We start from the raw sequence: 25,059 nt of genomic DNA on the forward strand, positions 1-25,059 counted from the left end.
ACACTTCCCTGTTCTTCACTGTCTCCCAGAATTTGCTCAAACTCATGTCCGTTGAGTTGGTGATGCTATCTAACCATCTTATCCTCTGTCATGCCCTTCTCCGTTTGCCTTCAATCTTTCTCAGCATTAGGGTCTTTTACAATGAGTCAGCTCTTCACATAAGGTGGACAAAATATTAGAGCTTCAGCCTCAGCATCAGTCCCTCCAATGAATATTCAGGGTTGATTTCCTTTAGGATTGACTGGTTTGATCTCCTTGCAGTTCAAATGACTCTCAAGAATCTTCTCCAGCACCACGGTTTGAAAGCATCAATTCTTCAGCACTCAACTTTCTTTATGGTCCAACTCTCTCATCCATACATGACTTCGGGAAAGACCATAGGTTTGACTATATAGATCTTTGTCAGCAAAGGGTCTCTGCTTTTTAATACACTGTCTAGGTTTGTCATAGCTTTTCTTCTAAGGAACAAACGTCTTTTAATTTCATGGCTGTAGTCACCATCGGCATTGATTTTGGAGCCCAAGAAAATAAAATCTGTCACTGCTTCCACTTTTCCCCCAGCAATTTCCCTTGCTAGGGGTATCCACTTGCTAATAGGTTGGTTATTAATTTTAGACCTTTTCAGTGAACAGTTAGGGCATGTATTTGGTTTTTTTCTTAATAAAATGTATATCATGAATTCAAATTTATGTTTCTAAAGCAGATTTGTAATTACAGGATTTTTAACTTCTTGGCTTTTATATTTGTATTTGTCTCATCTGGAAATCTTGATTCCTAACAACATTAACATAATTCTTAATTGATTTATATTTTTAAGATAATACCAATATGATAACTGAAAACTATTTAATATTTCTTAACTGTTTTATTTTCTAGGAGCTTGGCTGTTAATGTGATATACAAGTTTATTTGCTTTGTTTTGCTTTTTAGTTGTTGCTTTGTAATTTTGGTTTAATTTTGTTTTGTGAGAATTTAAAACATTTGCATAGTTTCAAAGTTCAATCTGCAGTATTCTGTTCCTTCCGTCCCACATATAGAGGCATCTTGTCATTTCTCTTTACAACTTGAGAGTGTTCCTAAGGCTGTCTAGTGTAGTTTATCCAGTCACTCCCTGTTGACAGACATTTGGTTGTTTCTAGCATTTTGCTGTTGTAAGCAAGCAGCTATTTATTGACATCTATCTTTTTTGCTAACTCTTTTAACTTTGCCCTAGTAGACAAACAGTATATCTTCCCAGTTAATTTTATAACTAACAATAATTGGGATTTCAAAACTAAGATGCTGATTTTTGTGCATCAGTAGGCCATTGTTTAGCTGTGTTTTTGTGTCTGACACACAGTCCTTAGCAGTGGGGAGTAGAGAAGCATTCCTATCCTTAGGAAGTTTACAAAAGAATATAACTTGAAACCATGCTGCCAGTATGAGACAAAATATCATTAAGTAGTAGAGTATATTTAGAGAAGGCAACGGCATCCCACTCCAGTACTCTTGCTTGGAAAATCCCATGGATGGAGGAACCTGGTAGGCTGCAGTCCATGGGGTTGCTGAGGGTCGGACACGACTGAGCGACTTCACTTTCCCTTTTCACTTTCGTGCATTGGAGAAGGAAATGGAAACCCACTCCAGTGTTCTTATCTGGAGAATCCCAGGGACGGGGGAGCCTGGTGGGCTGCCGTCTATGTGGTCGCACAGAGTTGGACACTGAAGTGACTTAGCAGTAGTAGTAGAGTATACTGAGTGTTCTGAATGTTTAAAGGTGGAATTTAATGAAGAGAGCTATTTGGAAATAATTTTCAGAAAGGCTTGAGAGGACTTACTAGCTGGGCTGACATTTAGGTTATTCTCTTCAGTGTCATCATTGCTTTGTCCAGTTCATGTAGGGAAGAATTTTAATCCTGGCTATTTCCAAATCCCTTTATAAGAGGGATAACTTCTGTGACCGTGAGTTCATTTGTAAGCTTCTGTTACACTGCAGCATGTGGAGTCACAAGATGTAAGTCAGATGGATGCCCTCAGGCCAGGCACAGAAACCCCTTGGAAGCCAGTCTGCAGTGCAGGAGGCAGATAGTGCAGTGGCCGGAGCCTGGCAGTGTAAGGTGCTGCTGTGTTTAAGCGCAATGCCCTGCAGTTCCCCTCATGAGTTTTCCGGCCAAGCCAAAAGATGCCTGCCTACCCTTGCCTTTGCCTTCAGTGCTGGTCTCAGTTGTTATTGAGGCATTTTCATCCTTTGTGGAGTATGGTTCTGAAATAGGCTTTTACTCACCTCCTCCTTCCTGGCCCCCTTCCCCCTACTCAGTTTCAGGCGGTACACCCAGCATCCCAGCAACCAGTGATCGCTCAGTTCCCTGTGGTATCTCAAGGAAGCTCTCAACAGCAGCTGATACAAAACTTCTACCAGCAGCAGCAGCAGCAACAGCAGCTGGCCACAGCCCTGCATCAACAACAGCTGCTGACTCAGCAGGCTGCCTTGCAGCAGAAGACGACAGTGGCGGCCGTACCGCAGCCCCAAGCACAGCCGGCCACAGCAGCCTCGCCAGCCCCTGCCCAGGAGCCAGCGGTGAGAGTCAGCCAGAAGAGGAGCCCACAGTGAGGGCTGGGGAAAGGGTGGGCAAAAGGCAGCAGCAGCTGGTGAGGGAGCTGCTGGACCAAGGCTTGGCTGCTCCCCACCCTGGTGGTTAAAATATTGGATCTTTTCCCAGTGTATCCAGGAAAAGGGTGAAGTATTCTATAGAAGCTTAAGGTTTTAGAAAAATGATTCTAAGTTGCTGATGGACAAGTGAACTTGTTTATAGGACATAAATAAACTCACAGACATGGAAAACAAACTTATGGTTATCAAAGGGGAAAGGAGGGGAGAGGGATAAATTAGGAATGTGGAATTAATAGAAGACAAACTTTCTCCTTTCTCACCCTAATATTAGACCAATGGGAAGAGCTGTCCTTTGTGTCCTTTGTGTCTACTGGTGCCAGTGTCGAGCAGTCAGAGACCAAAGTAGAATTAGAGTGAATCCCTTTCCTGTCTTCAGAGGGCAGTGTGACCACTGTGGCCTTGCCAGTCTCAGAAGGTTCATGTAGGCCCCCCACCTCTACCCTGAGTTCTGACTGAGTTGTGCTTATTCTTTGTCTTGAGTGACATTACTGGCCACTTCATATAAGTATGCAGTACCTTCAAGAGCCTGCTTGCTGAGACCATTTGCTGTGGCCTGATGCCCCTCTGGGCACCACAGCATCTGACTATTATTTGAGCCATCTTGTCAGTTTTGAAATTGGGCATGTTCACTTCTAGATATTGGTTGAGTTTAGAGTCAGGACCTCTACACGCTCTTCTGATTCACCTCCACGGGTATATCCTCAGGCACATTTGGCTTTTAATGAGTGCTCTTAATTCTGTGCTCACAGAGTGACAGTAATAGAAAACTTTATAGTGATGGAAAAGGGCATTTTACATCCCCAGTTGATAGAGTATCACAGCTACTATCATTCTCGGGCAAGTCCAACCAACAGAGGAACAAGGAAAAGTAAGAAACTGTCTTTCTAAGGATTGATTTCTAATAGAGTTTTGTCACTGATATTAAACCAGAAAACCTACATCCCTTCAAAAGTAAGCAGCACCCTAAATGGATTGTCTTCTCTGAGTCTCAGCTAAATGCGTGCTCAGTGTCTTTACACCTTCATTTCTGAAATAGCTCAGTCTTCCTGCGGGCATGTGGTAGACAACCATTCTCTGTATTTTTAACAAGTAACAGAGTTCCTTTGCTAATGGAAAAAGAGTTTTTAAAAAATTATCGTATCATGTAGCTGAGATTTTGTCTCATCCGGTCCTCCTCTAATGGAATTGGAAACTGAGGCCCAGGCTAGAATCACCCGAGATACACAGACTGACAGCAGCAGAGCTGGGGCAAGAATTGAAGAATGCTGATCTATGTTCGAGGGTAACAGCAGTGCTCATGCAGGGTCATGACAGTGCTGCCGCTGACTATACACTTCTCACAGGAACCCTCTCTGCTGACCCTGGACAAAATATCCACTTTCCTGGGAATGAACTGTGATCCTTCTCCATGTTCTTTGAATGAGAAAATACTTGAGCACTTTGTTCAGGGGTAGTTGGTTAAGAATACGGAAAGGGGACAAGAGCAGAATGGGCTTCAGCCAGGTGCCAGAGAGTTTCCCGGCCTTGACCCTTCCCTTCCTCCCATGACTTCATAGGACTTACCTAGAGAACCAAGTAAGTGAATGTAAATTGTACCGTGCCGCCCTTTCACAGCAGGGATGTGGCCGTATCCCACAGGGGTTTACTGCAGTCTTAATGATCAACACAGGCATGGAAGCAGCATTCCTCATTCCAACGACCTAACATGCAGTCATTAAAAGTCTCGGTTATAAAAGTCTGTACAACAGTATGGAAATGTTCATGGGGTGATGCTAAAGGAGAGATGAAATTACAGGAAGCGTATGCCCTTGAAATAGACATAAATATAAGATACCAAATAAAAGATAAGAACAGTTGTACTAGAGTAGTGGAGAGGAAGTTGAGGTGGTTTTTCTCCCCTTGTCTATATTCTTATATTTCTTGATGTGATTATACTTCTTTCATAGTTATGTATTTTGCTTTTTAAAAAATCTTTGGCAAGATAGACATCTTGAGTCTACCTTGCTTCTCTCCCCCTGTGTTATGTGTCTCCCTCCTCCTCCTCCATAATCTCATTTTTGGATGAGGAAGCATCATTGTGCAAAAAAGAGAGTCCTGAGTTATAGACATGGATTCTGCCCTCAATTGACCCTGTGACCTTGAGCAAGCACTTAACCTCAGGGGGCTTTGGTCTTATCATCTCTAAAAGGAGGGAGTTGGAATCCATGCTGTCTTAAGATCCCTCTTGAGTCTTCAGTTTGAGATTCTGATTGGAAATAAAACTGCTCGATAAGGCTGTTGTGGGATGGGTGGCAGTCACTTTGAATTGGTAGCTGTGATAGGATAAGGTGTCGTCATGACAGAACCATGTGTTCTCCAGTGTGTGCATACAGATAATAGGCGAGAAGAAAGGAAAATGTTCTCCCAGTATTTTGGACTCTTCAAAATAAAGGGCCTCAACAGTTAAGTACCCTTTTCAGAGTAATGAATGTCCTAAACTCCAAGAAATAAGCAAATCTAGTTCTGTCCTTAAATCCCTTCTCGTCCCTGCGGGGACTGGCTTTAGTTAGGTTGGCTGTTACTTCCTGGAGCCCTGAGGAAGTTGTGGAGCTCTGGGCTGCTTCACAGAGCACTTTGCTTTTCTCTCAAAGATGCTGTCAGCTGCTTTACCCTCTGACCTTAATTTGATCAACATTAGAACCTTATATTATTTCATTCATTCAGTTGGCGAGTGGTTGTGTACTCTTAACATGCACATAGCTTGCCTCAGTAAAATTAAAGCCTGAGTCAGTATAAGGACAGAAACCCCCAGGCTATCAGCATCCTGACCCAAGTAGCTGGACACTAGTTTCTGGAATCTCTCCCAGGGCCAACCTTTGAAGACATAGAATGTAGGAGCTGACCGGCAGCATGGAGGGACAGCTCCAATCTGAGATGAGAGGCTGGAGGGAAGGGATAGTTCACCCCCTGAGGCATTGAATAGTTTTAAATTCCTTTATCTCTGGATTAACAGGAAGAAAAGGATTAGGTGTTCCTCAGACTTCCCTGGTGGCTCAGACAGTAAAGCCTACAATGTGGGAGACCTGGGTTCGATCCCTGGGTCGGGAAGATCCTCTGGAGAAGGAAATGGCGACCCACTCCAGTGTTCTTGCCTGGAAAATCCCATGGACAGAGGAGCCTGGTAGACTGCAGTCCATGGGGTTGCAAAGAGTTGGACTCGACTGAGCGACTAAACTAATCTTAACCTTTTTAATTTGATCATTTTCTTGACATGGAACTTTGTAGATCGTGGCTTACGCTTAAAAACTCACCACATGGGAACAAGGATGTTCCCTCCAGTTTGTTTTTCTGTGGTGACAGTGCATCCTGCCTTCCTTCTTAAAAAGGCCCATGTCTCATATTATTAGGTCAGTCATCATCAAGGGCTTTAAAATTTTTTTCTTATTGTATCCTCCATCTTGTTCTTTGGTGCCATTTCCAAAATGAAGGTTGTAACAGATTAATCCAACTGCCCCCATGCTTACGTTTTCTCAGAGGTCACTGCAGAAACAGAATCCTATAAGACCCATCCTATCAATGAAACAGAGTGTTAACAGCAAAAGCAAAAAAGAACTGCCATTTCTTAATCACAGTGAAATTCTGTCTCACTTATTTCTAGCTAGTAGTCTGTGTTCTGTCAGAAAGTCAGGGATCTCTTAGCAGAACTCATTCAGCTCAAACGTGTTTTAGCTGGAGGTGAGCCTTTGTTGGCTTGTGACTCTGGTAGTGGAATGCTTGAAGCCTACCCTTTGGAGGCATTCTGAACAAATTTTGAAAGCAGAAAGTTGTCCTTTAGGAAACTTTCTAGATCTTTAGACCTAGGAATGACTTCTGCAGTCTTTGGGTCAACTTGCGTATGGTTACCTTGTTTATTATTGCTGATGAAGACTGAAATGTATATATAAGCACCGGGTAAGTACTCTGTTGGTATCAGGTTCAAGGCTGCATCTCAGATTGTCAAGGAAGCCTAGACAATCTGGGTGTTACTGAGACTGTGCCATTTGAGCCGTATGTTAGCTCTCACATGGCATTTTTTTTTGTTATACTTGTCTGCTTGTTTGTTTTTCCTCGCCTCCCCCACCCCTCCCCCCTTTCTTGAACACTTTCATCTCTCTTCCTAGCAGATTCAGGCCCCAGGAAGACAACAGCCGAAGGTTCAGACAACCCCACCTCCTACCATCCAGGGGCAGAAACTTGGATCTCTCACTCCTCCATCATCCCCCAAGGCCCAGCGTGCCGGGCACAGGCGAATTCTCAGCGACGTGACCCACAGCGCAGTCTTTGGGGTCCCTGCCAGCAAATCAACCCAGCTGCTCCAAGCAGCTGCAGCTGAGGCCAGTCTCAATAAGTCCAAGTATGTATTGCTTCTGTGGGCAAGGGCTGCTGGGGGGCCATTGCTGTATAATTTTTGCTATGTACATAATTGTGTATAGCTGTATGTATAGGGGTGCGTGTCTGGGTTTAATAAGAAACTGAATTTTCCTGTAGTGCATAGATCAGACTGATCTTAAAAAATAATTTTTTACTTGCCTCACTGTTTCAATCTCTCATCCATCCCATACCGTATAGAGTGTTCTCTAAATTCTTGATCTGACCAAATCTCTCCATGCCAATAACATTTTCTTGACTCCCCATTTTCTGTGGAATAATATCTGAACTGACTGGCTAACAGATCAAAGCCTATTGTATCACACTGGTAGAACTGCCACTCTCCTTCTGGTCCACTTAGGAAATGCTTGTTTGTTCATTAAGATCCACGTACTCGGTTATTTTTTCTTTGACCCTTCCTCTGGTACCATATATAATTTTGTCTGAACTGTCTTTTGAGCATGTATCACACTGTATTCTCATTTGTTTGTGTGTCTAGCTGACCTGGCCTGTAGGTTCGTCCATAACAAGCACCATGGTTCCATGGTTTAACCAAGCTTAGTAAATCTGGTGACAGGTTCTGTGCCTGACATCAAGTAGATCGCAATGAGTGTTTGTTGCATAAATGCAATGTCAAACCGTCAACTTTCTTGGAACCATGTACTAAAGTTAAAAATCTTTAAGTCATTGCTGCTGCTGCTGCTAAGTTGCTTCAGTCATGTCTGACTCTGTGCGACCCCATAGACGGCAGCCCGCCAGGCTCCCCCATCCCTGGGATTCTCCAGGCAAGAATACTGGAGTGGGTTGCCACTGCCTTCTCCACTTTCTTGGAACCATGTACTAAAGTTAAAAATCTTTAAGTCATTAGCTAAATGTAAAGGGCATCAAGAGAGACTTTAGAGGAAATTAGGTAATGATACGCAGGAGCCCAGGATGGTGGTAACTGTCCCTGTTGCTCTTTAACTGTGATGGTGTCCACTGATGCAGGACCCTTACAGATGTGAGGCCGCCAGAATAGGCCTCAGCCCCTCTGGGGCCAGTTGTGAATGTTACAGCGGTCAGCACAGGATGCACGAGCCCAGCAACAGGTTGGTTTGGGATCCTGAATGAAAAAACTCACAGATGAAGCCAAAAATCTAATAAGTGAGAGATTAAAGAAATATTAAGAGATAGTTAACCACAAAATAAAGAGAGATGTTTGTTTCAGACAGTGGAAAGGGCATCTGTGGAAACTTCCATTGCCTCGGGAAGACCTGTTAGAAAAATACTGTGGAAGATAATGGTTTGACTTAGAAGATAATTTGATCTTGAAACAAGAAGAATAGATTGACCCTTTTCAACCTTCATGTGTCTTTTTATTTCGTGGGGGTGGGAACCTACCTAGGTCTGCAACCACCACTCCTTCAGGCTCCCCTCGGGCCTCCCAGCAAAATGTTTATAATCCTTCAGAAGGTTCTACATGGAATCCCTTTGATGACGACAATTTCTCCAAACTCACAGCTGAAGAACTGCTAAACAAGGACTTTGCCAAGCTGGGGGAAGGTGAGTAATCAGTATCTTTTTGAGGGTATTGAACCTTAATTCTAGAGGGATATGCCTGTGAAAATGTAGGCTTGGACCCAAGACTTGACTTTGAAGTATGTGTGCAAATCAATTTATGTTTTCACCAGAGCACCGAAGTCTTTTTGTCCTCAGGAAATCCTGGTTGTGTTGTGGGGGCAGCAGGGAGAGTCGGAAACATTTAGGACAGGTTTGGTAGCAGAGATCAGTATGACGTCAAGCACATTTACTCTTTGGAGGTGTGTAATGGCACTTTGTCCTAAGTGGGTGTATTATCCCAGAGGATCATAACTGCTCACCCTGAGAGTGTGGCCTCACTGAATCTTTGTGATCAGAATTCTCTGCTCCTGTTGACTAACCATGGCAAGGAGATCAAATAAGTAGAAGGTACCGTTTCCACCCTCAAATCCACCAGCTAATTTGAAAGGCAGGATGCCTACACACACACACACACACACACACACACACACTCTCTCTCTCTCTCTCTTTTCAAAAAACAACAGTATATACCCTGGGGAAAATTCTACAGTATGATACAGTTCAAAAAAAAGTACCTCAGTGTCAACAAAAGCACAGGCTAAAAGAATGATCAGAACGGAGTGAATGATAAGAGCTTTGACCAAACATTTTAGCTTCATTATTTTGTGGACGTCATTTAAAATAAGTGTAGGCTTCCCTGGTGGCTCGGTGCTCAAGAATCTGCCTGCCAGTGCAGGAGATGCAGGTTTGATCTCCGGGTTGGGAAGATTCCCTGGAGAAGGAAGTGGCAACCCACTCCAGTATTCTTGCCTGGAAAATTCCATGGACAGAGGAGCCTGGAGAGCTACAGTCCATGAGGTTGAAAAGAGTTGAACACGACTTAGCGACTAAGCAACAACAAAATCCATATGCTTTCTTGCCCTTTTTTTTTCTTGTCTCTATTTTTTAATAATTTCCTGTCACTCTTCTTGTTATTCAGCTGTTGGCTTTTACATTAAGCTGTTGTCATTGTGCCCATTCCTCATAGCATCTCACTACTGCCATCTTTCTTCTCACTCGCTCTCCTAACTGCTTCTAATGTGGAAAACAGATCATCACACTCATTAGAATTATGTAGAGATAAATGGACTAAGTGTGAAGGCTGAAGGCATTCTGCTGTGAGTAATATGCTCAAGCTTTAGGGCTTTAGACTTCCTTTCTTTCCTCAGCTGTTTCTCAGTTACTGCAGTGGCTAGATAAGGACCTAGAATAGCCAAGGTGTTGCCTTTCTGCGGTAAAAATAGTCAAGTAGTCAAGAGTAGATGTCAGTTTGGTGGATGCCCTTCACCTCCTGCCTGGGTGTGCATTGTGGGATTCTCCTGGGATGAACTGAGTGGTGTTTTGTCCCTCCAGGCAAATATCCTGAGAAGCTTGGAGGCTCTGCTGAGAGTTTGATCCCAGGCTTTCAACCAACCCAAGGTGATGCTTTTGCTGCTCCCTCATTTTCCGCTGGAACTGGTTAGTATGGCAGATGCCTGTAACTCAAGACTTCACTGTCGTCACCTTCCACTACTGGTTTCCAGTCCACAGATGACCCTAGCATGCCAGCGAGCCCCAGATCCTGGGGCTTACGTATTTTCCTTCCTTCAAAAGATTTGCTAAAAAAAGATGGGGGTTGAAAAATGATCTAGAGTTACTTTGAACTAGATTGTCAGAATGATCTGGCAGTAATATACAGGATTTGTTCTCTCAAGTCCATAGACATATTTTTAAGCAAATATTTCTAAATTTCAGAAACATCACTCTGTTACTGTCTTGTAATTGCTTAGGTTCTTTGGAATGGCTTGGAGGATTCTAAGAATTAGATGTTCTGTCCTGTATCTGAGATTCTGCTTCTGCTGATTTTTGTGCATGTGTGTCTATGCTTCTGGAGAGGGAGAGAGGTCTTTTTAAATGAGACTTTTAAAAAAATCTTGAAGTAATAATAAAAACCTAATGTTCCCTTTTATTAATAAACAATATATTTTATTTAGTAATTTATAGGAAAGCATAGAGAAGAAAGTTAAAAGCCCCATGATCACATCCCCAAGAAATTAACACAAGAAATACCATTTTGGATACAATTTTGATGTCTGTTCAATTCAATTCAGTCGCTCGGTCGTGTCCGACTCTGCGACCCCATGAATCGCAGCACACCAGGCCTCCCTGTCCATCACCAACTCCTGGAGTTCACTCAGACTCAAGTCCATTGAGTCAGTGATGCCATCCGGCTAGTAGCATTTAATCCTTTTAGGGTCACAGAGATCTTTTGAGAATCTGAGGAAAGTTATGGATCTTCTTCTTTATGAACACACAAGTGTCCACTGTTTTGTACACAATTTTCACCCTCAGTTTATGACTCCAACATACATTTTTATAGTCACATTTTAAAGCCTGATTTTTACTTTAAAAATTTAGCATTTTCCCCCTTATATCATTAAAGAAACTCCTCAAATGTAACTTTTAAATTGTCTACATAAAATTCCTTTATATGGATATATCCTAGTATATTTAACCAAGTACCTCTTTCTTAAACATTAATTTTATGTTGACATTTTACTGTTATAAATTCCTCAGCAATGGATGTGAGGTTTTGACTATGTTCTTTGTAGGATGTGAAATCTGATCCTTCAAAATTGATCTTTTGAATTATATTGATTAATTACTGCTTTTAACTCTATATTCTTTCTTCCTGCTTTCTTTATGTGTGTTAGTAGTTTTTCTAACCTCATAAATTTATTTATTAGAACTTTTGCTGTCATTCCGTAATATTTAATATGTAATGAGTACTCTTGCCTGGAAAATCCCATGGATGGAGAAGCCTGGCAGGCTGCAGTCCATGGGGTCGCTAAGAGTCAGACACAACTGAGTGACTTCACTTTCACTTTTCACTTTCGTGCATTGGAGAAGGCAATGGCACCTCACTCCAGTGTTCTTGCCTGGAGAATCCCAGGGACGGGGGAGCCTGGTGGCTGCTGTCTGTGGGGTCGCACAGAGTTGGACACGACTGAAGCGACGCAGCAGCGGCAGCAGCTCTCTTATTCTTGTTTTCTGGACGTTTTTAAATTTAAGTTTTTATTTCTTTACCCTAAAGTTACTTAAGATACATTTTAGTCGCATTGTGATAATATGGCCTCTGTAACGACAGAGGTAGTTATTGCTATGGAGGAGCTTTCTGTTGCCCAGTTAGTTATTCATTTTATGTACATTGTATGGGAATTAGTTTTCCATGTTGATAAATATTAGTCTACAACACAATGTTTAATGGAAGAATAATAGCATTGTATTTAACATCACTTTTGACGAATACTTGCTGCTGCTGCTGCTGCTGCTCAGTCGCATCAGTTGTGTCCAACTCTGTGCGACCTCATAGACGGCAGCCCAGCAGGCTCCCCCGTCCCTGGGATTCTCCAGGCAAGAATACTGGAGTGGGTTGCCATTTCCTTTTCCTGACGAATACCTAGGTTGTTACTAATTTTCACCACATAAACATTCCTGAAGCTAATTTTTTATTTATATCCTTTACCATTTCCTTAAGGTAACTTGTAGGAGATTATTTGCTAAATCAACAGATATATATATGTTTAAGGCTTTATGGTACCTATTTCCAAATCACTTTCCAAGAATGCTAATCAAATTTTATTTCAATTAACAATAGATGAAAGTAATTTTCACGTCATTTTCCCACCCAGACCAGCTTAGAGGTTTTAGATAGAGGACACTGTTTACTGGCCATTTGTATTACTTTTGGGATTTGTGTTGTTCGTGTCCTTTTTGTTGTTGTTGTTCTGTGTTTGTTTTGTTTTTATTAATATGTAAGAGTGCTTCATGTGTCATATGTTGTAGGCATTCCTGCCAGTTTGTCATTTGTCCTATATAAGTGTTATCTCATCTGACTCTCTCGACAACCCTCGAGGGTTGCCATACCATCTGCATATCAGTTACGGTTGAGGTGACTGAGTACAGACTAGTCTCTTTCCCAGAGTCGCATAGCTAGTAAGTAGCAGAGTTAGGACAGTTAGTGTCCTCACATTTGGCTCTAGAACTTCCTCTCTCAGGTTTTCTGCCTCATAATAAGGCAAATTTAGTAATATTTTCCTAGAAAATTGTCTATAGTTTCAAAAAATTTTTCAGGAAGATGGAAGAGTATATTGAAATCTTCTGTAGTATTTTCTTGGTATACACCAGTTTTATTATGTGCATTTGTGTTTCTCTTTTTCTTGGTAACTCTAATTAGAGATTTGCTGTTTTATTATCTTTCAAAGACAACTCTATAGAACTGTTTTTCTGTCTTCTAATTCTTTGACTGTTGCTGTTATCTTTTTGATTGCAGTTCCCTTTTTTAGGCTCACTTTGCTGATTTCAAACATCAATACATAGTAAATTTTTTAATTCTTAGAAAAAAAAATTTAGAATTTTTCTCTCAATATAAGAGAGATTTTCAACCAGCTTGAGTGTGGGGAGGGAGACTGTAATCTCCAGGAAGACTTTTTCACCCATAATTTATTACTCCCTTGTCTCCTTGCTCCAGTTGCCCACCCTACCCCAACTTTTGAGGATTACACTGTTATTGAGAGTGCTTTCTAATAGCTGTGTGTTTCCCTTGTAAGAAAAAACTCAAGTTTTAACTGTATCTCATAAGTCTTCATATGATGTTTTCAGTGTTAATATTTTGAAATAGGCATTTGAGTTATTTGGAAGGTGTATACTTCAAATATTAAATAGTTAAAACTTTTTGTGCATTATTTTTTATTTTTAGCTTTGTTGTCTGGTCTGTAGAATTTTTCAGTTTATTGGTATTTTGGTCTGGTTTACAGTGCTCAGGGTTGGATATTTAGTTTGACTATACCAAATGTATAAAGAATTGGTCATTGTCCTTGAGATGAAACATCACGGTGATGACCAGTTATGGTGTGGGTAGGAAAAGAGGGTCGTGGAATAGCTCTAGGAGAGTCTTCTTGTTGCTGAATCCCAGCATTTAGTACACTGCTAGGCTCAGTACAGTCTTGTTGAATGAAAGAAAGGAGTTGCTTTCTGCCAAAGGATAGGAGCTTGGATTCATCAATGTTAATGACAAAGCTTCCTAATCATTTTCCATCCACTTCCAGTTTTAATGCCTAATTCTAACTTATTATATATCTTATGTTTTGTTGTTTGTCTGTATAAACTTTTTTTAAAGAGTTGTTTTTTGTTTTTATTTTTGTGTCTTCTCCCCTTTATGCTTACTTTGAAGACTGTAAATGGCAGTTTTTTTAAAGGCCCAACAATTAGAAAACACATATTTGAGTAAAATTAGGGCAGTAATAACAGTGAACATATGTTGAATACATGCTACACACTAAGCGCAGTAAGTGCTTTTATTCGCTTTATCTCCAGTGATCCCTCACAACAGCCCACAAGAGCCTGAGTGACCTGCCCAATGTCCCACGTGGAGAATGACAAAGTAGAGATTTGTACCTGAGCAGCCCAGCACAGTAACTGTAGTCATAAACACATCTCAGAAATCTTATAAATCAATGACACTAAGCTTTTGCAGACATTACAGACATCTTTTTCCCTCAGTTTATGCAGCATTTTTCTATGAACATTTGGTATTTTCTCTGTGTTCATATTTGTAGTGTGAATGAAGAAGACTCTTCATTCTTTACAAGTGAAAGAAAATTATATCTAAGTCCCAGAAATGGATATGTCCCCATTTGTATGAAGTGCAGGGTGGCAATATTTTCTGGAAGGTTTCTAATCAAGCTCAGATGGTTCACTGATTTTAAACCTTCTAACCAACCAAGGGAGGAGCTAAGCAGGAAATGTGGCAATGAGTTGGGGAGAATGACACAAGGGTTATCATCAACATTTTTATGGTAAAAGCTGCAAAAATGTTACTAAACTATGTCCATACATTAGAGGAGAAATGGGCAGATGATTAAAACTTGACCTTGTACCTCTTTTTTAAAAATAGCCCACTTTAATGATATTCTCAAAATGACAAAATTAGATTAGGAGAAGAGTAAGGAGTGGATGTGGCTATAGTGGAGTACAGGGAAGATTTTTGTTTGATAGAACAGTTGTGTATCATTGTTGTGGTACTTAGACTACTTTATACATAGAATCAAATTGCAAGGAACTATATATATACACACCCATACACACAAATGAATACATGTGAAAACTTGTATAAATGGGATAGAGGTGCAACAGAATTGCACCAGCCTTGATAATGAACTACAGTTATAAGAACTCGCCACTGGGGGAAGCTGGTTCACAGGGTCCTATGTACTGCAACTTCCTATGAGTCTATAATTATTTGAAAGTTAAAACTGTTTGTACATCCACTTTATAAAAGGCTAGATTAGATTTTAATTCAGAAACAAACTGATAATTAAAATGCAAGGTACAACATGGTAAAGTAGGCACTAGGAGACCTGTGTTTTGATCATGGGTCTGCTGGTGGACCTCTGGTTAGTCTCTTAACTTCTGGGCTTCATTTTCTCTTCTGAAAAATAAGAAAATTGTGCTAGAAAATCCTGAGATCCCTTCAAGCTCTGGTATTCCTTAAGGTGTATAGATTTTTTGTAAATCTATAAGTTTGCCAAATACAGAATGAATGCCAATAGTATGGTAAAGGTTGTCCAGAGGTTAGGGCTTGTCTAACCTTGTAATAAGCAAGAAATCAGTTTCTGTCTCTCTGTTTGCCTAGCATTACATTAGACATTTGGTGATAGAATAGGATTCAGTCCCTAAAGAACCTCAAGAGGGAAATGGGTACAAAGGAAGTACCTATACACATATTCTAGATTACACAATAGAATTTGTTTACCTACCAAAATGGGTGATAGGGCTAGTGTTGCTGTAGGAATTCTAAAAGAGATCACTAGACTGCAGTATCTAAGGAAGAAGAAAGATTTCAGATGTACAGCTGTCCTAGTTTTATCATTAACTGCATCTCAGACTGTGCTGTAAGGACCAGAGTGTATATCTCATACATTTGCTATTACACTGAATTATATACACTCATTTCTCTTTATTCTGCCTCTAAATTTAGACTTACTTTATAATGTGAGTTGGGTTAATAGATGGTAAATACATCTAGATTTACTTGATGTTTTCTGCTTTTCTCTTTTCTCCCTGTCTCCTTGACCCGTCTTTCCCTTCCATCCAACTCCAGCTGAAAAAAGGAAGGGTGGGCAGACTGTGGATTCTAGCCTTCCTCTTCTAAGTGTATCTGATCCTTTCATTCCTCTTCAAGTACCTGATGCACCAGGTAGGTAAATAAAACTGAAGTTAAGTTACATCGCAGGGCCTCTTGAGAGTTCTGTTTTAAACACTGTGAGAACAACCTGCAGTCCAAGACCTAATAATAGGTACTGTTGTATATTTCTACTGTGTCTCAATAAAAGGGACAAAATTCACTTGGAAGGCACTTATCCTTAGCAAAGACAGTAAATTCAGCTCAAATTATACCAAATTGTATTCCACATCATATCAGTGTTAAGTTTCATATCCTTGACTGTGTTAATGGTAATGTAAAGGGCCTGTGTATTGCAAAGAACTTTTAGTCCAGTGTGATGATAACAGTGTTGGGGGGGGGGGGTGTACTTACAAGCACATGATAGAAGGAATAAAATCGTAATAGTATAGTATACTGATTGCATTATGAGTGACTTCCTGTTTTGTTCTAATGTGCTTTTATTTTTATAAGACAAAAATACGTAATAAAATTTGATAGGGAATGTGAGTCTGGAGACCTAGGTTCCACTACTTTCCACTATCTGAACTTGACTTTTCATCATCAAGATAAGTAGTTCTCATCTCCCCTACAATCTGCCATGTACTGATTTTTAAGTAAGCAGTCTAAAAAAGTAAGAAACAGTTAGCATGGTCTGATTGAAACAGCTTTCAAAACAATGCTTGGATGCTTTCCAGTTAGAGTTCATGATGCCAAAGATTTCTTTGCTCCCCTCCTCATCCTTTTAGGGGAAGAGGCGCACAATGTGAGGGACAGAAGTTGCCCTTTCCTTCTTGATCAGTCCCTTTCAAAAAGCAAATAGATCCAGCCCCTTAGAAATAACTGGCAGTCATTTTGCTATTGATAGTTTTTCTTTTTCCTCATTCTTACTACTCCTGTTGATTCCTTGAACTAAAAGAATCTGCTTGATTTTTTCTTCTCTCCCAAAACGTCAGAGGGATTTATTTGATTGATTGCTTCACAATTGGAAGGGATTGTGATATGGAAATCCTCTACTTACAAAACAGACCCACAGCTTGGGTACCAAGATAGTTTTTATTTCTTTAGCTAGTTTGTTGACCCTTCTAAGAAGAAGCAGAAATTTGCCTTAATCAGGTAGTATTGTGTGTAACTGGCTGGACCTGGAGGTAGGTCAAAAATACTTAAAATCAGTAAGAAATGATTCAGGTCGGGTAGTTAAAGAAATGAGAAGAAAGGTGTCAAATAGAGGTCCTTTTCTTTGTTGCATCTTTCAGGTATGCCTGGCAGGGCCTAGACAGGCCAGTTTCAAGCAGATGCCCCGTCAGGTTCATGCCTTGTTCTTACCCAGATAGCCCATGAGCTGCAGAAGCTGGAAGGGTGGCCTCTTGGCACAAGCCAGAGGATGAAAGCATAAATCATACATGTTACTCCTTTGAATTCTCAAATCACTGAGCAAAAAAATCCAGGCTTCTTACCACACCCACAAAGCCCTGATGATTCTGGCCCTTGGCTGCCTCTCTGCCCTTAGCTGAAGAGCATTCATCCCCTCAGTTCTTCCTTCAGTAAGCTGACCTGATTCCCACCCCAGGGCCTTTGCACTTTCTGGTACTCTGCTTGGAAAGGTTTTCCTTCTTGTCAGTCGACATTTGGGTCTTGAGCTTAAATGCTGTCTTCTCAGTGAGGCCGTGTGGTCCTGTGGGCACTGTCACTCACACTCCCTGGCTTCATTCTTCATAGCACTTACTGTGACATCGTCTCTTTTTGCTTCTTCATTGCCTCTTGTTTGCTTGTTCAGTCCCCACCAGAACGTCAGGTCCTAAGGGAGGGACCTTGTCTGTCTTATTTGCATTGTACTGCCAGTGTACTGTCGGGAATACTGCTGGGCATAGCTGGCACTCACTGAGTATTTGCAGATCAAATGAATAAATTAAATAAAACCTGAGGCTGAAAGGCTTTTGGCGGTCCCATTACTCTCCATTCCTGTCCCCAAACACCAAACCCCAGACTCCTAGCTCCATAGCCTTCCATGTGTGACTCTGCCAACCCCGATCCAGGCCTGCTACCCACTGTTTGAGGAGATATAAACAGCCCACAGCCCACATGTCAGGAAGCTGGCAAACCCCTGGATGAAAGTAGTAGCTAAGCTCAGCAGATCCTCAGTTCCCTTTTTTCATGATGCTGTCTGGAATTTGGGCTAAGGATGGCACGTGACCGTTGTGTCTCCGAATATTCCATTTACTTCAATGCCCAGCCTGTGGCACACTGAGCATTCAGTTATAGCTCTTTATCCCCATATCCTTCCGCAGCATCTCGAAATACTCCAGTGAGGAAAGGGCTGAGAATTTAGGGTCTCTGGTCCTGAGGCAGACTGCGGGTTTGTCTCCTGCCCCTCAAAGCAAGCAGTTGGTCACTCTCTCCACCCCATGGGGGACACTGGTCAGGTGTATTGGTTGGTTGGTTTTACATACCTGCTTTCCCCTCCCACACTCATCCTTCCTGGTGGTGAGAGTCATGGAACCTCAGTCTCCTGACAACTGTGTCTTTTGTGTCTTGACATTTATTTTATGCTCTTTAAATGTTTACACATATAATGTCCTTTGAGCCTACAGATAATACAGATGGGTGGGTGTGTCACGCGGTCTCTTGCCTTGTGAGTGAGGAAGGGAGACCCTAATTCTGTGTGATTGAGCTCCTTGCTCTTTATTGGCCCATAGCCCAAGGCAGCTAGTGGTCTCCTTTGCATCCATCCCAGATCAATCAGGCCTTTGACTAGAGAGCTCAACTTAAGGTTTAGGGAAATACAGGAACTGATTTGGACATGTAAGAGCTTGGTTCTAGCTACTTAGTAGCTAGGTGGTTTTGGTCAAATCACTCCAACCCTGTTCTTGCCTGAAAAATTCCATGGACAGAGGAGACTGGCAGGCTGCTGTCCATGGGGTTGCAAAGAGTTAGACATGACTGAGTGACTAACATTTCACATGACATAATGCTTCATGGTTCATCCATATTGTAGCATATGTCAGAATTGCCCTTCTTCTTAAGGCTGAATAATATTCTATTGTGTTTTGTTCATCCATCCGTCAGTTGACACATGGTTTGCTTCTGTCTTATTCTGTTGTGGATAATGCTTCGGTGAACATGACTATGCAAATATCTCTTCAAAACTCAAGATTCTTTAGGGTATGTACCCGAAAATAGAATTACTAGGACGTATGGTAAATCTGTTTTTAATTTTCTGAGGAACTGCCGTACTGTTTTCCACAGTGACTATACATCTTTACATTTCTGCCAGCAGTGCTCAAAATTTGAGGAAAGGATTTTTATAGCAACCCCTTCATACTGAGCTTTTGACATCAGTGTTCCACAAGACTAAGCAAGAACGCATTAGTTGCCCTATGAACGCTACTTCCTAGAATTAATAACTTAAAAAAAAAAATACTTCTTGGCTTACAGCCCTCTGTCTTCTTTCGACAAGCAGGCAAGAGAAGCTGCATTTCCTTAGTGGTTTGTTGTTAAGATTGGCATTCTTCTCAGAGCTGTTTGCTTGGCATCTTCCTCACTTCCTCCTGCTATCTATCTTGCGATATTAAAAGGTCCAAAGTAGATCAGAGTGTGTGTCTTTACTCTGGAGGGAAAGTTTTTCTTCCCACAGATTCAGTTCTCTAAAATGGACTTGGAATGGGTCATGGAGATTGACTTTTGATTCCAGTGTGCAGATGTCACAGGCAGTTTAGTGCCTGGTTTCTCAGTGATAGGAGCTGTTTAGAGTGGCTAAATTCTAAAAACAGCTTCTCTTGTTACAAGACTTCAGGGCTCACACCCGAAGTCAGACAAGACATACAATTTCCAAAACCACAAAGCTGTAGCAGCCATATCAGCTTTTTTGATGAGGCTTGCATCTGGCTCTTCTCTGTCTTAAGTTCAATCTGCTTTATTCCTCGTGGTCCTATTTCTGATTAGGGTTGGAATGGGCCCTGAGCAAGCCCTTAGTTTTACTAGCCTATATAAATAGATATCTATCCTCATTTTTGAGATTTTAAGAGAGAAATTTTACAACTTGCAGTATTCCCTGGTCTCATGCCAGAAAGTGGTTCTGATTATCTGTCCTTAGACTGGTTTATGAAGAATTTATTACCCTTTTTGTGATATATGTTTTCCATAACTAAGCCTTGAGAGGAGAGGGATCTACATCTGAAATGGATGAATTCCTGCCTCCAACTCCAGCAGTTGCCTTCTCCTTTCTTCTCCTAGTCCCTGACGCCATTTGACTGACTTTTAAGGAGAGGGGTGGTGCTCAGAGAAGATCCTTTCACTCCCTCCTTCATTTCAGAGTTCTAACAGTCCTCTCCTTCAAAAGCAGTCTTGGTTTCCACTGTTCAGGATAACTAATTCTGCATCCGTTTTTCTTTAGCAGTCTACCTTCTCAGTCTTTTAACTATGATTTGAGTGCTTTTCCAAGCACTTAACCTGACTCATTTTTGAGAACCCTAGAGACTTGGGAAAGAACTGATTATAGTACTGAGAATGTGGTAGGAAAATACCACCAATGGAAAAATAGGAGCAGACAATTCATAAAAGACAAAGTATGAATTATCAGTGAGTAATATTTTTTTTAAGTTTACTATCATTTAATTGGTATATATAATATACCAGTTATAAAGCAGTGAGGTGCTGCAGCTTCTTCTGTCAGCTTGGTAAAGATGGAAATAAGCCAGTGCCTCAGGCTTAGTGAAGGGATCAGAAAATGGACACACTCTAATCCTGCTCGTGGGAACATCGTTAGTACAGCTCTCGGGGTGGACAGCATGGTCTTTGAGGTTTTACTTCCTTATTGACTTAGCAGTTCCTTTCTAATACATTATCTCCATGAAGACATGAGTATGCTTAAATATTCGTTGAACAATCAGTTTATATAGGAAAAGAATGAAAGAGTATTTGTTTAAAACTCAACAGTTGAGCTTCCCTGGTGATCCAGTGGTTAAGACTCTGCCTTGCAATGCAAGAGACACTGGTTTGATCCCTGGTCAGGGAGAGCAACAAAGTTTGTGAGCCCCAACTACTGAGCCTGTCCTCTAGAGCCCGGGAGCCACAACTGCTGAGCCCACATGCTGCAACTGCTGAAGCCACGTGTCCCAGAGCCTGTGCTCCACAACAAGAGAAACTACTGCAATGAGAAGCCTGCGCACTGCAGGTGGAGTAGCCCCTACTTGCCACAACTAGAAAAAAAGCTTGTGCAGCAACGAAGACCCCGGGCAGCCAGAAATAAATAGATCTTCCCAAAAAACACTTAACAGTGGCTATCTCTACAAGGGAAATTTGAGGTAATTTTACTTTTATCCTGTAGCTTATGTATATTTCCCAAATTCTATACAGTCAACATATTATTTTTACACTAAGGTAAAAAAAAAAGCAATTGCAATTTGTTATTTTTTCAAATGAGAAGCTAGCTTAGATATTCCCCCCAGCCTCATCCCCCTGTTTACCTGGCTGGGCATGTCTGAGCTGAGTTTGCACAATGAACAGCTCTCTGCATTGCCCAAAACCTGCCACCGTGGGGCCACTCATTTTAGCTCCTGCCGTCAGTACCAGTTCAGAGCTCCAGTGTCATCATTCAGCTATCTGTCTTCTAAGCAACCAGTTCCTACTTCCTGATTTTCCGCTCACATTATATGATTAAACTTTTAGAGGTTGATAGCATCTTTAAGTTTATCTTCATTTTATCAGTGGGAAGACTTAGATCCAGAGAGAGACAGTGATTTGCCCAGGTTCAGTTCAGTTCAGTCGCTCAGTCGTGTCCGACTCTTTGCGACCCCATGAATCGCAGCACGCCAGGCCTCCCTGTCCATCACCAGCTCCCGGAGTTCACTCAGACTCACATCCATCGAGTCAGTGATGCCATCCAGCCATCTCATCCTCTGTCGTCCCCTTCTCCTCCTGCCCCCAATCCCTCCCAGCATCAGAGTCTTTTCCAGTGAGTCAACTCTTCTCATGAGGTGGCCAAAGTACTGGAGTTTCAGCATTAGCATCATTCCTTCCAAAGATTTGCCCAAAGTGCCACACATACTTTGTGCAGAACCCAGGTCCCCTGGCTCTTTTTTTTTACCTTTAATGTTATTCTTTTTTAAAAATCAATTTATTTGTTTTAATTAGAGGATAATTACTTTATTGTGATGGTTTCTGCCATACATTGACATGAATTGGCCACAGGCATACATGTGTCCTCTCCACCTTGAACCCTACTCCCACTTCCCTCACCTGTTTTTCCTCTGTACATGCTGCCTCCACCTCCCACTTCACATTATTCAAGGAATTCTGCTTATTCTATTCTCAAACCAAGGCATTTGAGAAAATTCTAGAATTTCACCCATTTTCACTACTGTAATCTCACACCTCATCTAGTCCTGTTACTTAAAAGAGACATTAATCCTCTTTTATGTGCTAAGTATTTCCATTTATAAACACACAGACACATTAATTTCTAATAAATATGCCCATTTAATCCTGACAACCTCTTATCCTGTATCTACAGGTGAGAAAACTGATGCTTAGAAAAATTAGGTAACTAATGTAAACTCAGGCCCTTTGGCTCTTTCATGTTGCTTATTTATTTGAGAGTATTTTGCAGACTCCAGCTGAAAATGTACAGTATCACAATCAGAGATTAAATAAATAATAACCTCCCCAAATCCAGGAATTTTCTCCCCTCTCCCTCCAACACACATGTAGAATCGGAAGCCAGATCTGAAAATATCAGAGTCAGCCTAGGAACTGATATAAAACTGGATCATTTTCTTCTGTTCATAATTGTCCACTGCTTTTCACACATACTGGAGTAAGATGGAGTCATGGACTTTTGATTCTAACACAGAAGATATTGAAAACTCTTGTAAAATGTTTCTTAGGAGGATTCAGTCGTTGCAAAATGCAATTTATGAATTATTTCTTGGTTTCACTGGTCTGTCACTTTGTGTAATTGAGAAATAGAGTGTGAGCCTCTATGCATTTCGGGTATGAGCTGTCCCAGAATTTGGGTTTTGGTTTTGCTCCCAGGGAAGCCACTTCCCATCATTCAAGTAAAACTATAGAAGTCTTTGTTTATTAGATGGCAGCAAGTCATATGTTGGTGTGGGACTTGGTCATAAGCTTTTGAATCCTAAAGAATACTTCCCACACAGTTTCCTAGATTCACCACCCTCTCCTCTTTCCTCTGTCATGATATACAGCCTCAGAGTGTTTTTATAAAAATGTGAGAAAGGCGATAATTTGTAAAGTGAGGGATATCAAAACCAGACCTTGGTACACTTGGGAGGCGTCTAGGCTGTGGTTTAGAGGCTGTCAGCCTCCTGTAGCTTTTCTTTTAGTTTCTCGTCGATTTCTCCGTTTACAGTGACCAGTAATGACCGGTAACAGTTTAAAGTTTATCTTCTAGGAGTCTGTACACTTTCATTTATGGCTGTGCTGCATCTTCACTGCTTTGTGCAGGCTTTTTCTCTAGTTGTGGCGAGTGGGGCCTGCTCTCTAGTTGAAGTGCGTGGGCTTCTCATGGCACTGGCCTCTCTTGTTGCAGAGCATGGGCTGTAGGCGTGTAGGCTTCAATAGTTGCAGCATGAGGGCTCAGTAGTTGCAGAACACAGGCTTAGTTGCCCTGAAGTATGTGGGATCTTAGTTCCCTGATATAGATTGAACCCATGTCCCCCACATTAGTAGGCGGATTCTTAACCATTGGACCACCAGGCAAATCCTGAGTCTGTACACTTTAAAGCAGTCGAAGCCTTAGTTAAACCAGAAGGATGAATCTCTGTACGTAAAGATCTGGGTCCTAGTCCTAGCTAATTCTGTGACTTACTTGCTAGAAGATCTTAGGCAATTGGCTTCACGTTTCTGAAGCTGTTTGCTCATCTGCAAATGAGAAGGCTAATTGGATAAGATCTGAAGTTCCTTACAGTGTTAACATATCTTTTGTAACTTGACCATTGTGCATGAGCCCATGTCTGTGAAAACCCTTTCTCTTCTGGTTATGAAGCTAGGCAGACCCTTTGTGCGGCATGGGGAGGAAAGTTTGAAGTCAAGTCCAGGCTCTGCCATGTCCCATCTGTGACTTTGGACAGGTCACACATTCTCAAGGTCTCTGATGTCCATTCTCAGTTGCATGGATATTCCCAAACCCCAGGGGGTTTTGTGAATAATGAATGAGAATGTTTGGCATTGAACTCTGCAAATGCAGGCAACAACCTTTGTTAAAATAGCACTGAGTAATGGACTGCCCACTCTCTCTGCAAGAGTGCTGGTAGTGAAAGGAGCTGTTTCTGCACAGGCTGTGGCCTGGACTCTCACTCTGTGTTTTCTGCCTAGTTTTAACTCTGATCCCTGCTTCTCCCTCCCTAGTTCCCATATTTGAATATTCTTAAGTAGCAGTGACCATACAGGTTATCTGTGTGAGCAGCCTGTTTACTTTGAGGTTTGGTCAATAAAGAAGCCTCCTTAAACATGGCCATTTAACCCACCCCCACCCCATTCTATCTCACCATAAACACACATATGCATGCACGCGCACAGGTTTCTTTTACCCTCTCATGCTTTTTGCTAATGGCTAATAAAAAATTAGATTCTTGTTGAAGGACCTGCCTTTCTGCCGTCGATCCTCTGTTCTCCCCACCTCTCCAATGAAGCCGAAAGGCAGAGATGTGACAGAGGACGAGAGGGAACCGGGGACTGGGGATCAGAAATTAAGAATCTACCTTCCCTGCCTTCAAGGGCTATAAGAGAAGTGAAAGCAGAGTGTTCCAGAAAGTTCCTACTGTGACAGAGAGTGTGGGGAAAGGCTTAGAGATGATGTTTGAGTGAATACGAAAAGGTTGGGGAGTAGGTGTCTGCATTTTACAGGTAAGGAGATCCGTTTCAGGAACAGCCCCAGAGTCACACCCACTCACTGGACAGGCTAAGACAAACAGTCCTCCGGTGAAAGAAAAACAAGACGTGGGCTCTTTATCTTTTATCCAGGACTTCATAAGATTGCAAATGTCTGAGTGCTAGAAGTGAAAAAAGCAGATCATCACTTTTTTTTTTTTAACGTGAAAGGTCCTTGTTAGGAGGGAATAAAACCAAAACCAGTGCTCAGAATAATGAAAAATTAGATTTTGGGGGAGAACCATCTTACTTTTGCCAGTATGCACAAAATTGCCCAAGATACTTTAAACATCTTTTCTCACCATGTCATGTATAGTTCAAGAGTAATGCTGATGTTTTTATGTTCGTGCACTTG

General features: G+C 41.5%; 1 protein-coding gene across 4 annotated transcripts in view; it reads left to right on the forward strand.

Moving 5' to 3' along the window:
* Window positions 1–25,059, forward strand: part of AAK1 (AP2 associated kinase 1) — a 162,503-nt gene that overhangs the window by 119,635 nt on the left and 17,809 nt on the right. For 2 of the 4 annotated variants that reach the window (XM_068975790.1, XM_068975795.1), the window contains exons 12-16: window positions 2,297–2,557; window positions 6,793–7,022; window positions 8,421–8,578; window positions 9,968–10,072; window positions 15,756–15,851. In XM_068975790.1, coding sequence (XP_068831891.1) covers window positions 2,297–2,557; window positions 6,793–7,022; window positions 8,421–8,578; window positions 9,968–10,072; window positions 15,756–15,851 — 850 coding nt within the window. Of the gene's footprint in view, window positions 1–2,296; window positions 2,558–6,789; window positions 7,023–8,420; window positions 8,579–9,967; window positions 10,073–15,755; window positions 15,852–25,059 lie in introns of all 4 variants that reach the window. The other 2 variants (XM_068975781.1, XM_068975772.1) reach the window with 2 other exon arrangements.

This window comes from Capricornis sumatraensis, chromosome 1 (genome assembly GCF_032405125.1).
Source record: "Capricornis sumatraensis isolate serow.1 chromosome 1, serow.2, whole genome shotgun sequence".
In the NCBI taxonomy this organism is placed as follows: domain Eukaryota; kingdom Metazoa; phylum Chordata; class Mammalia; order Artiodactyla; family Bovidae; genus Capricornis; species Capricornis sumatraensis.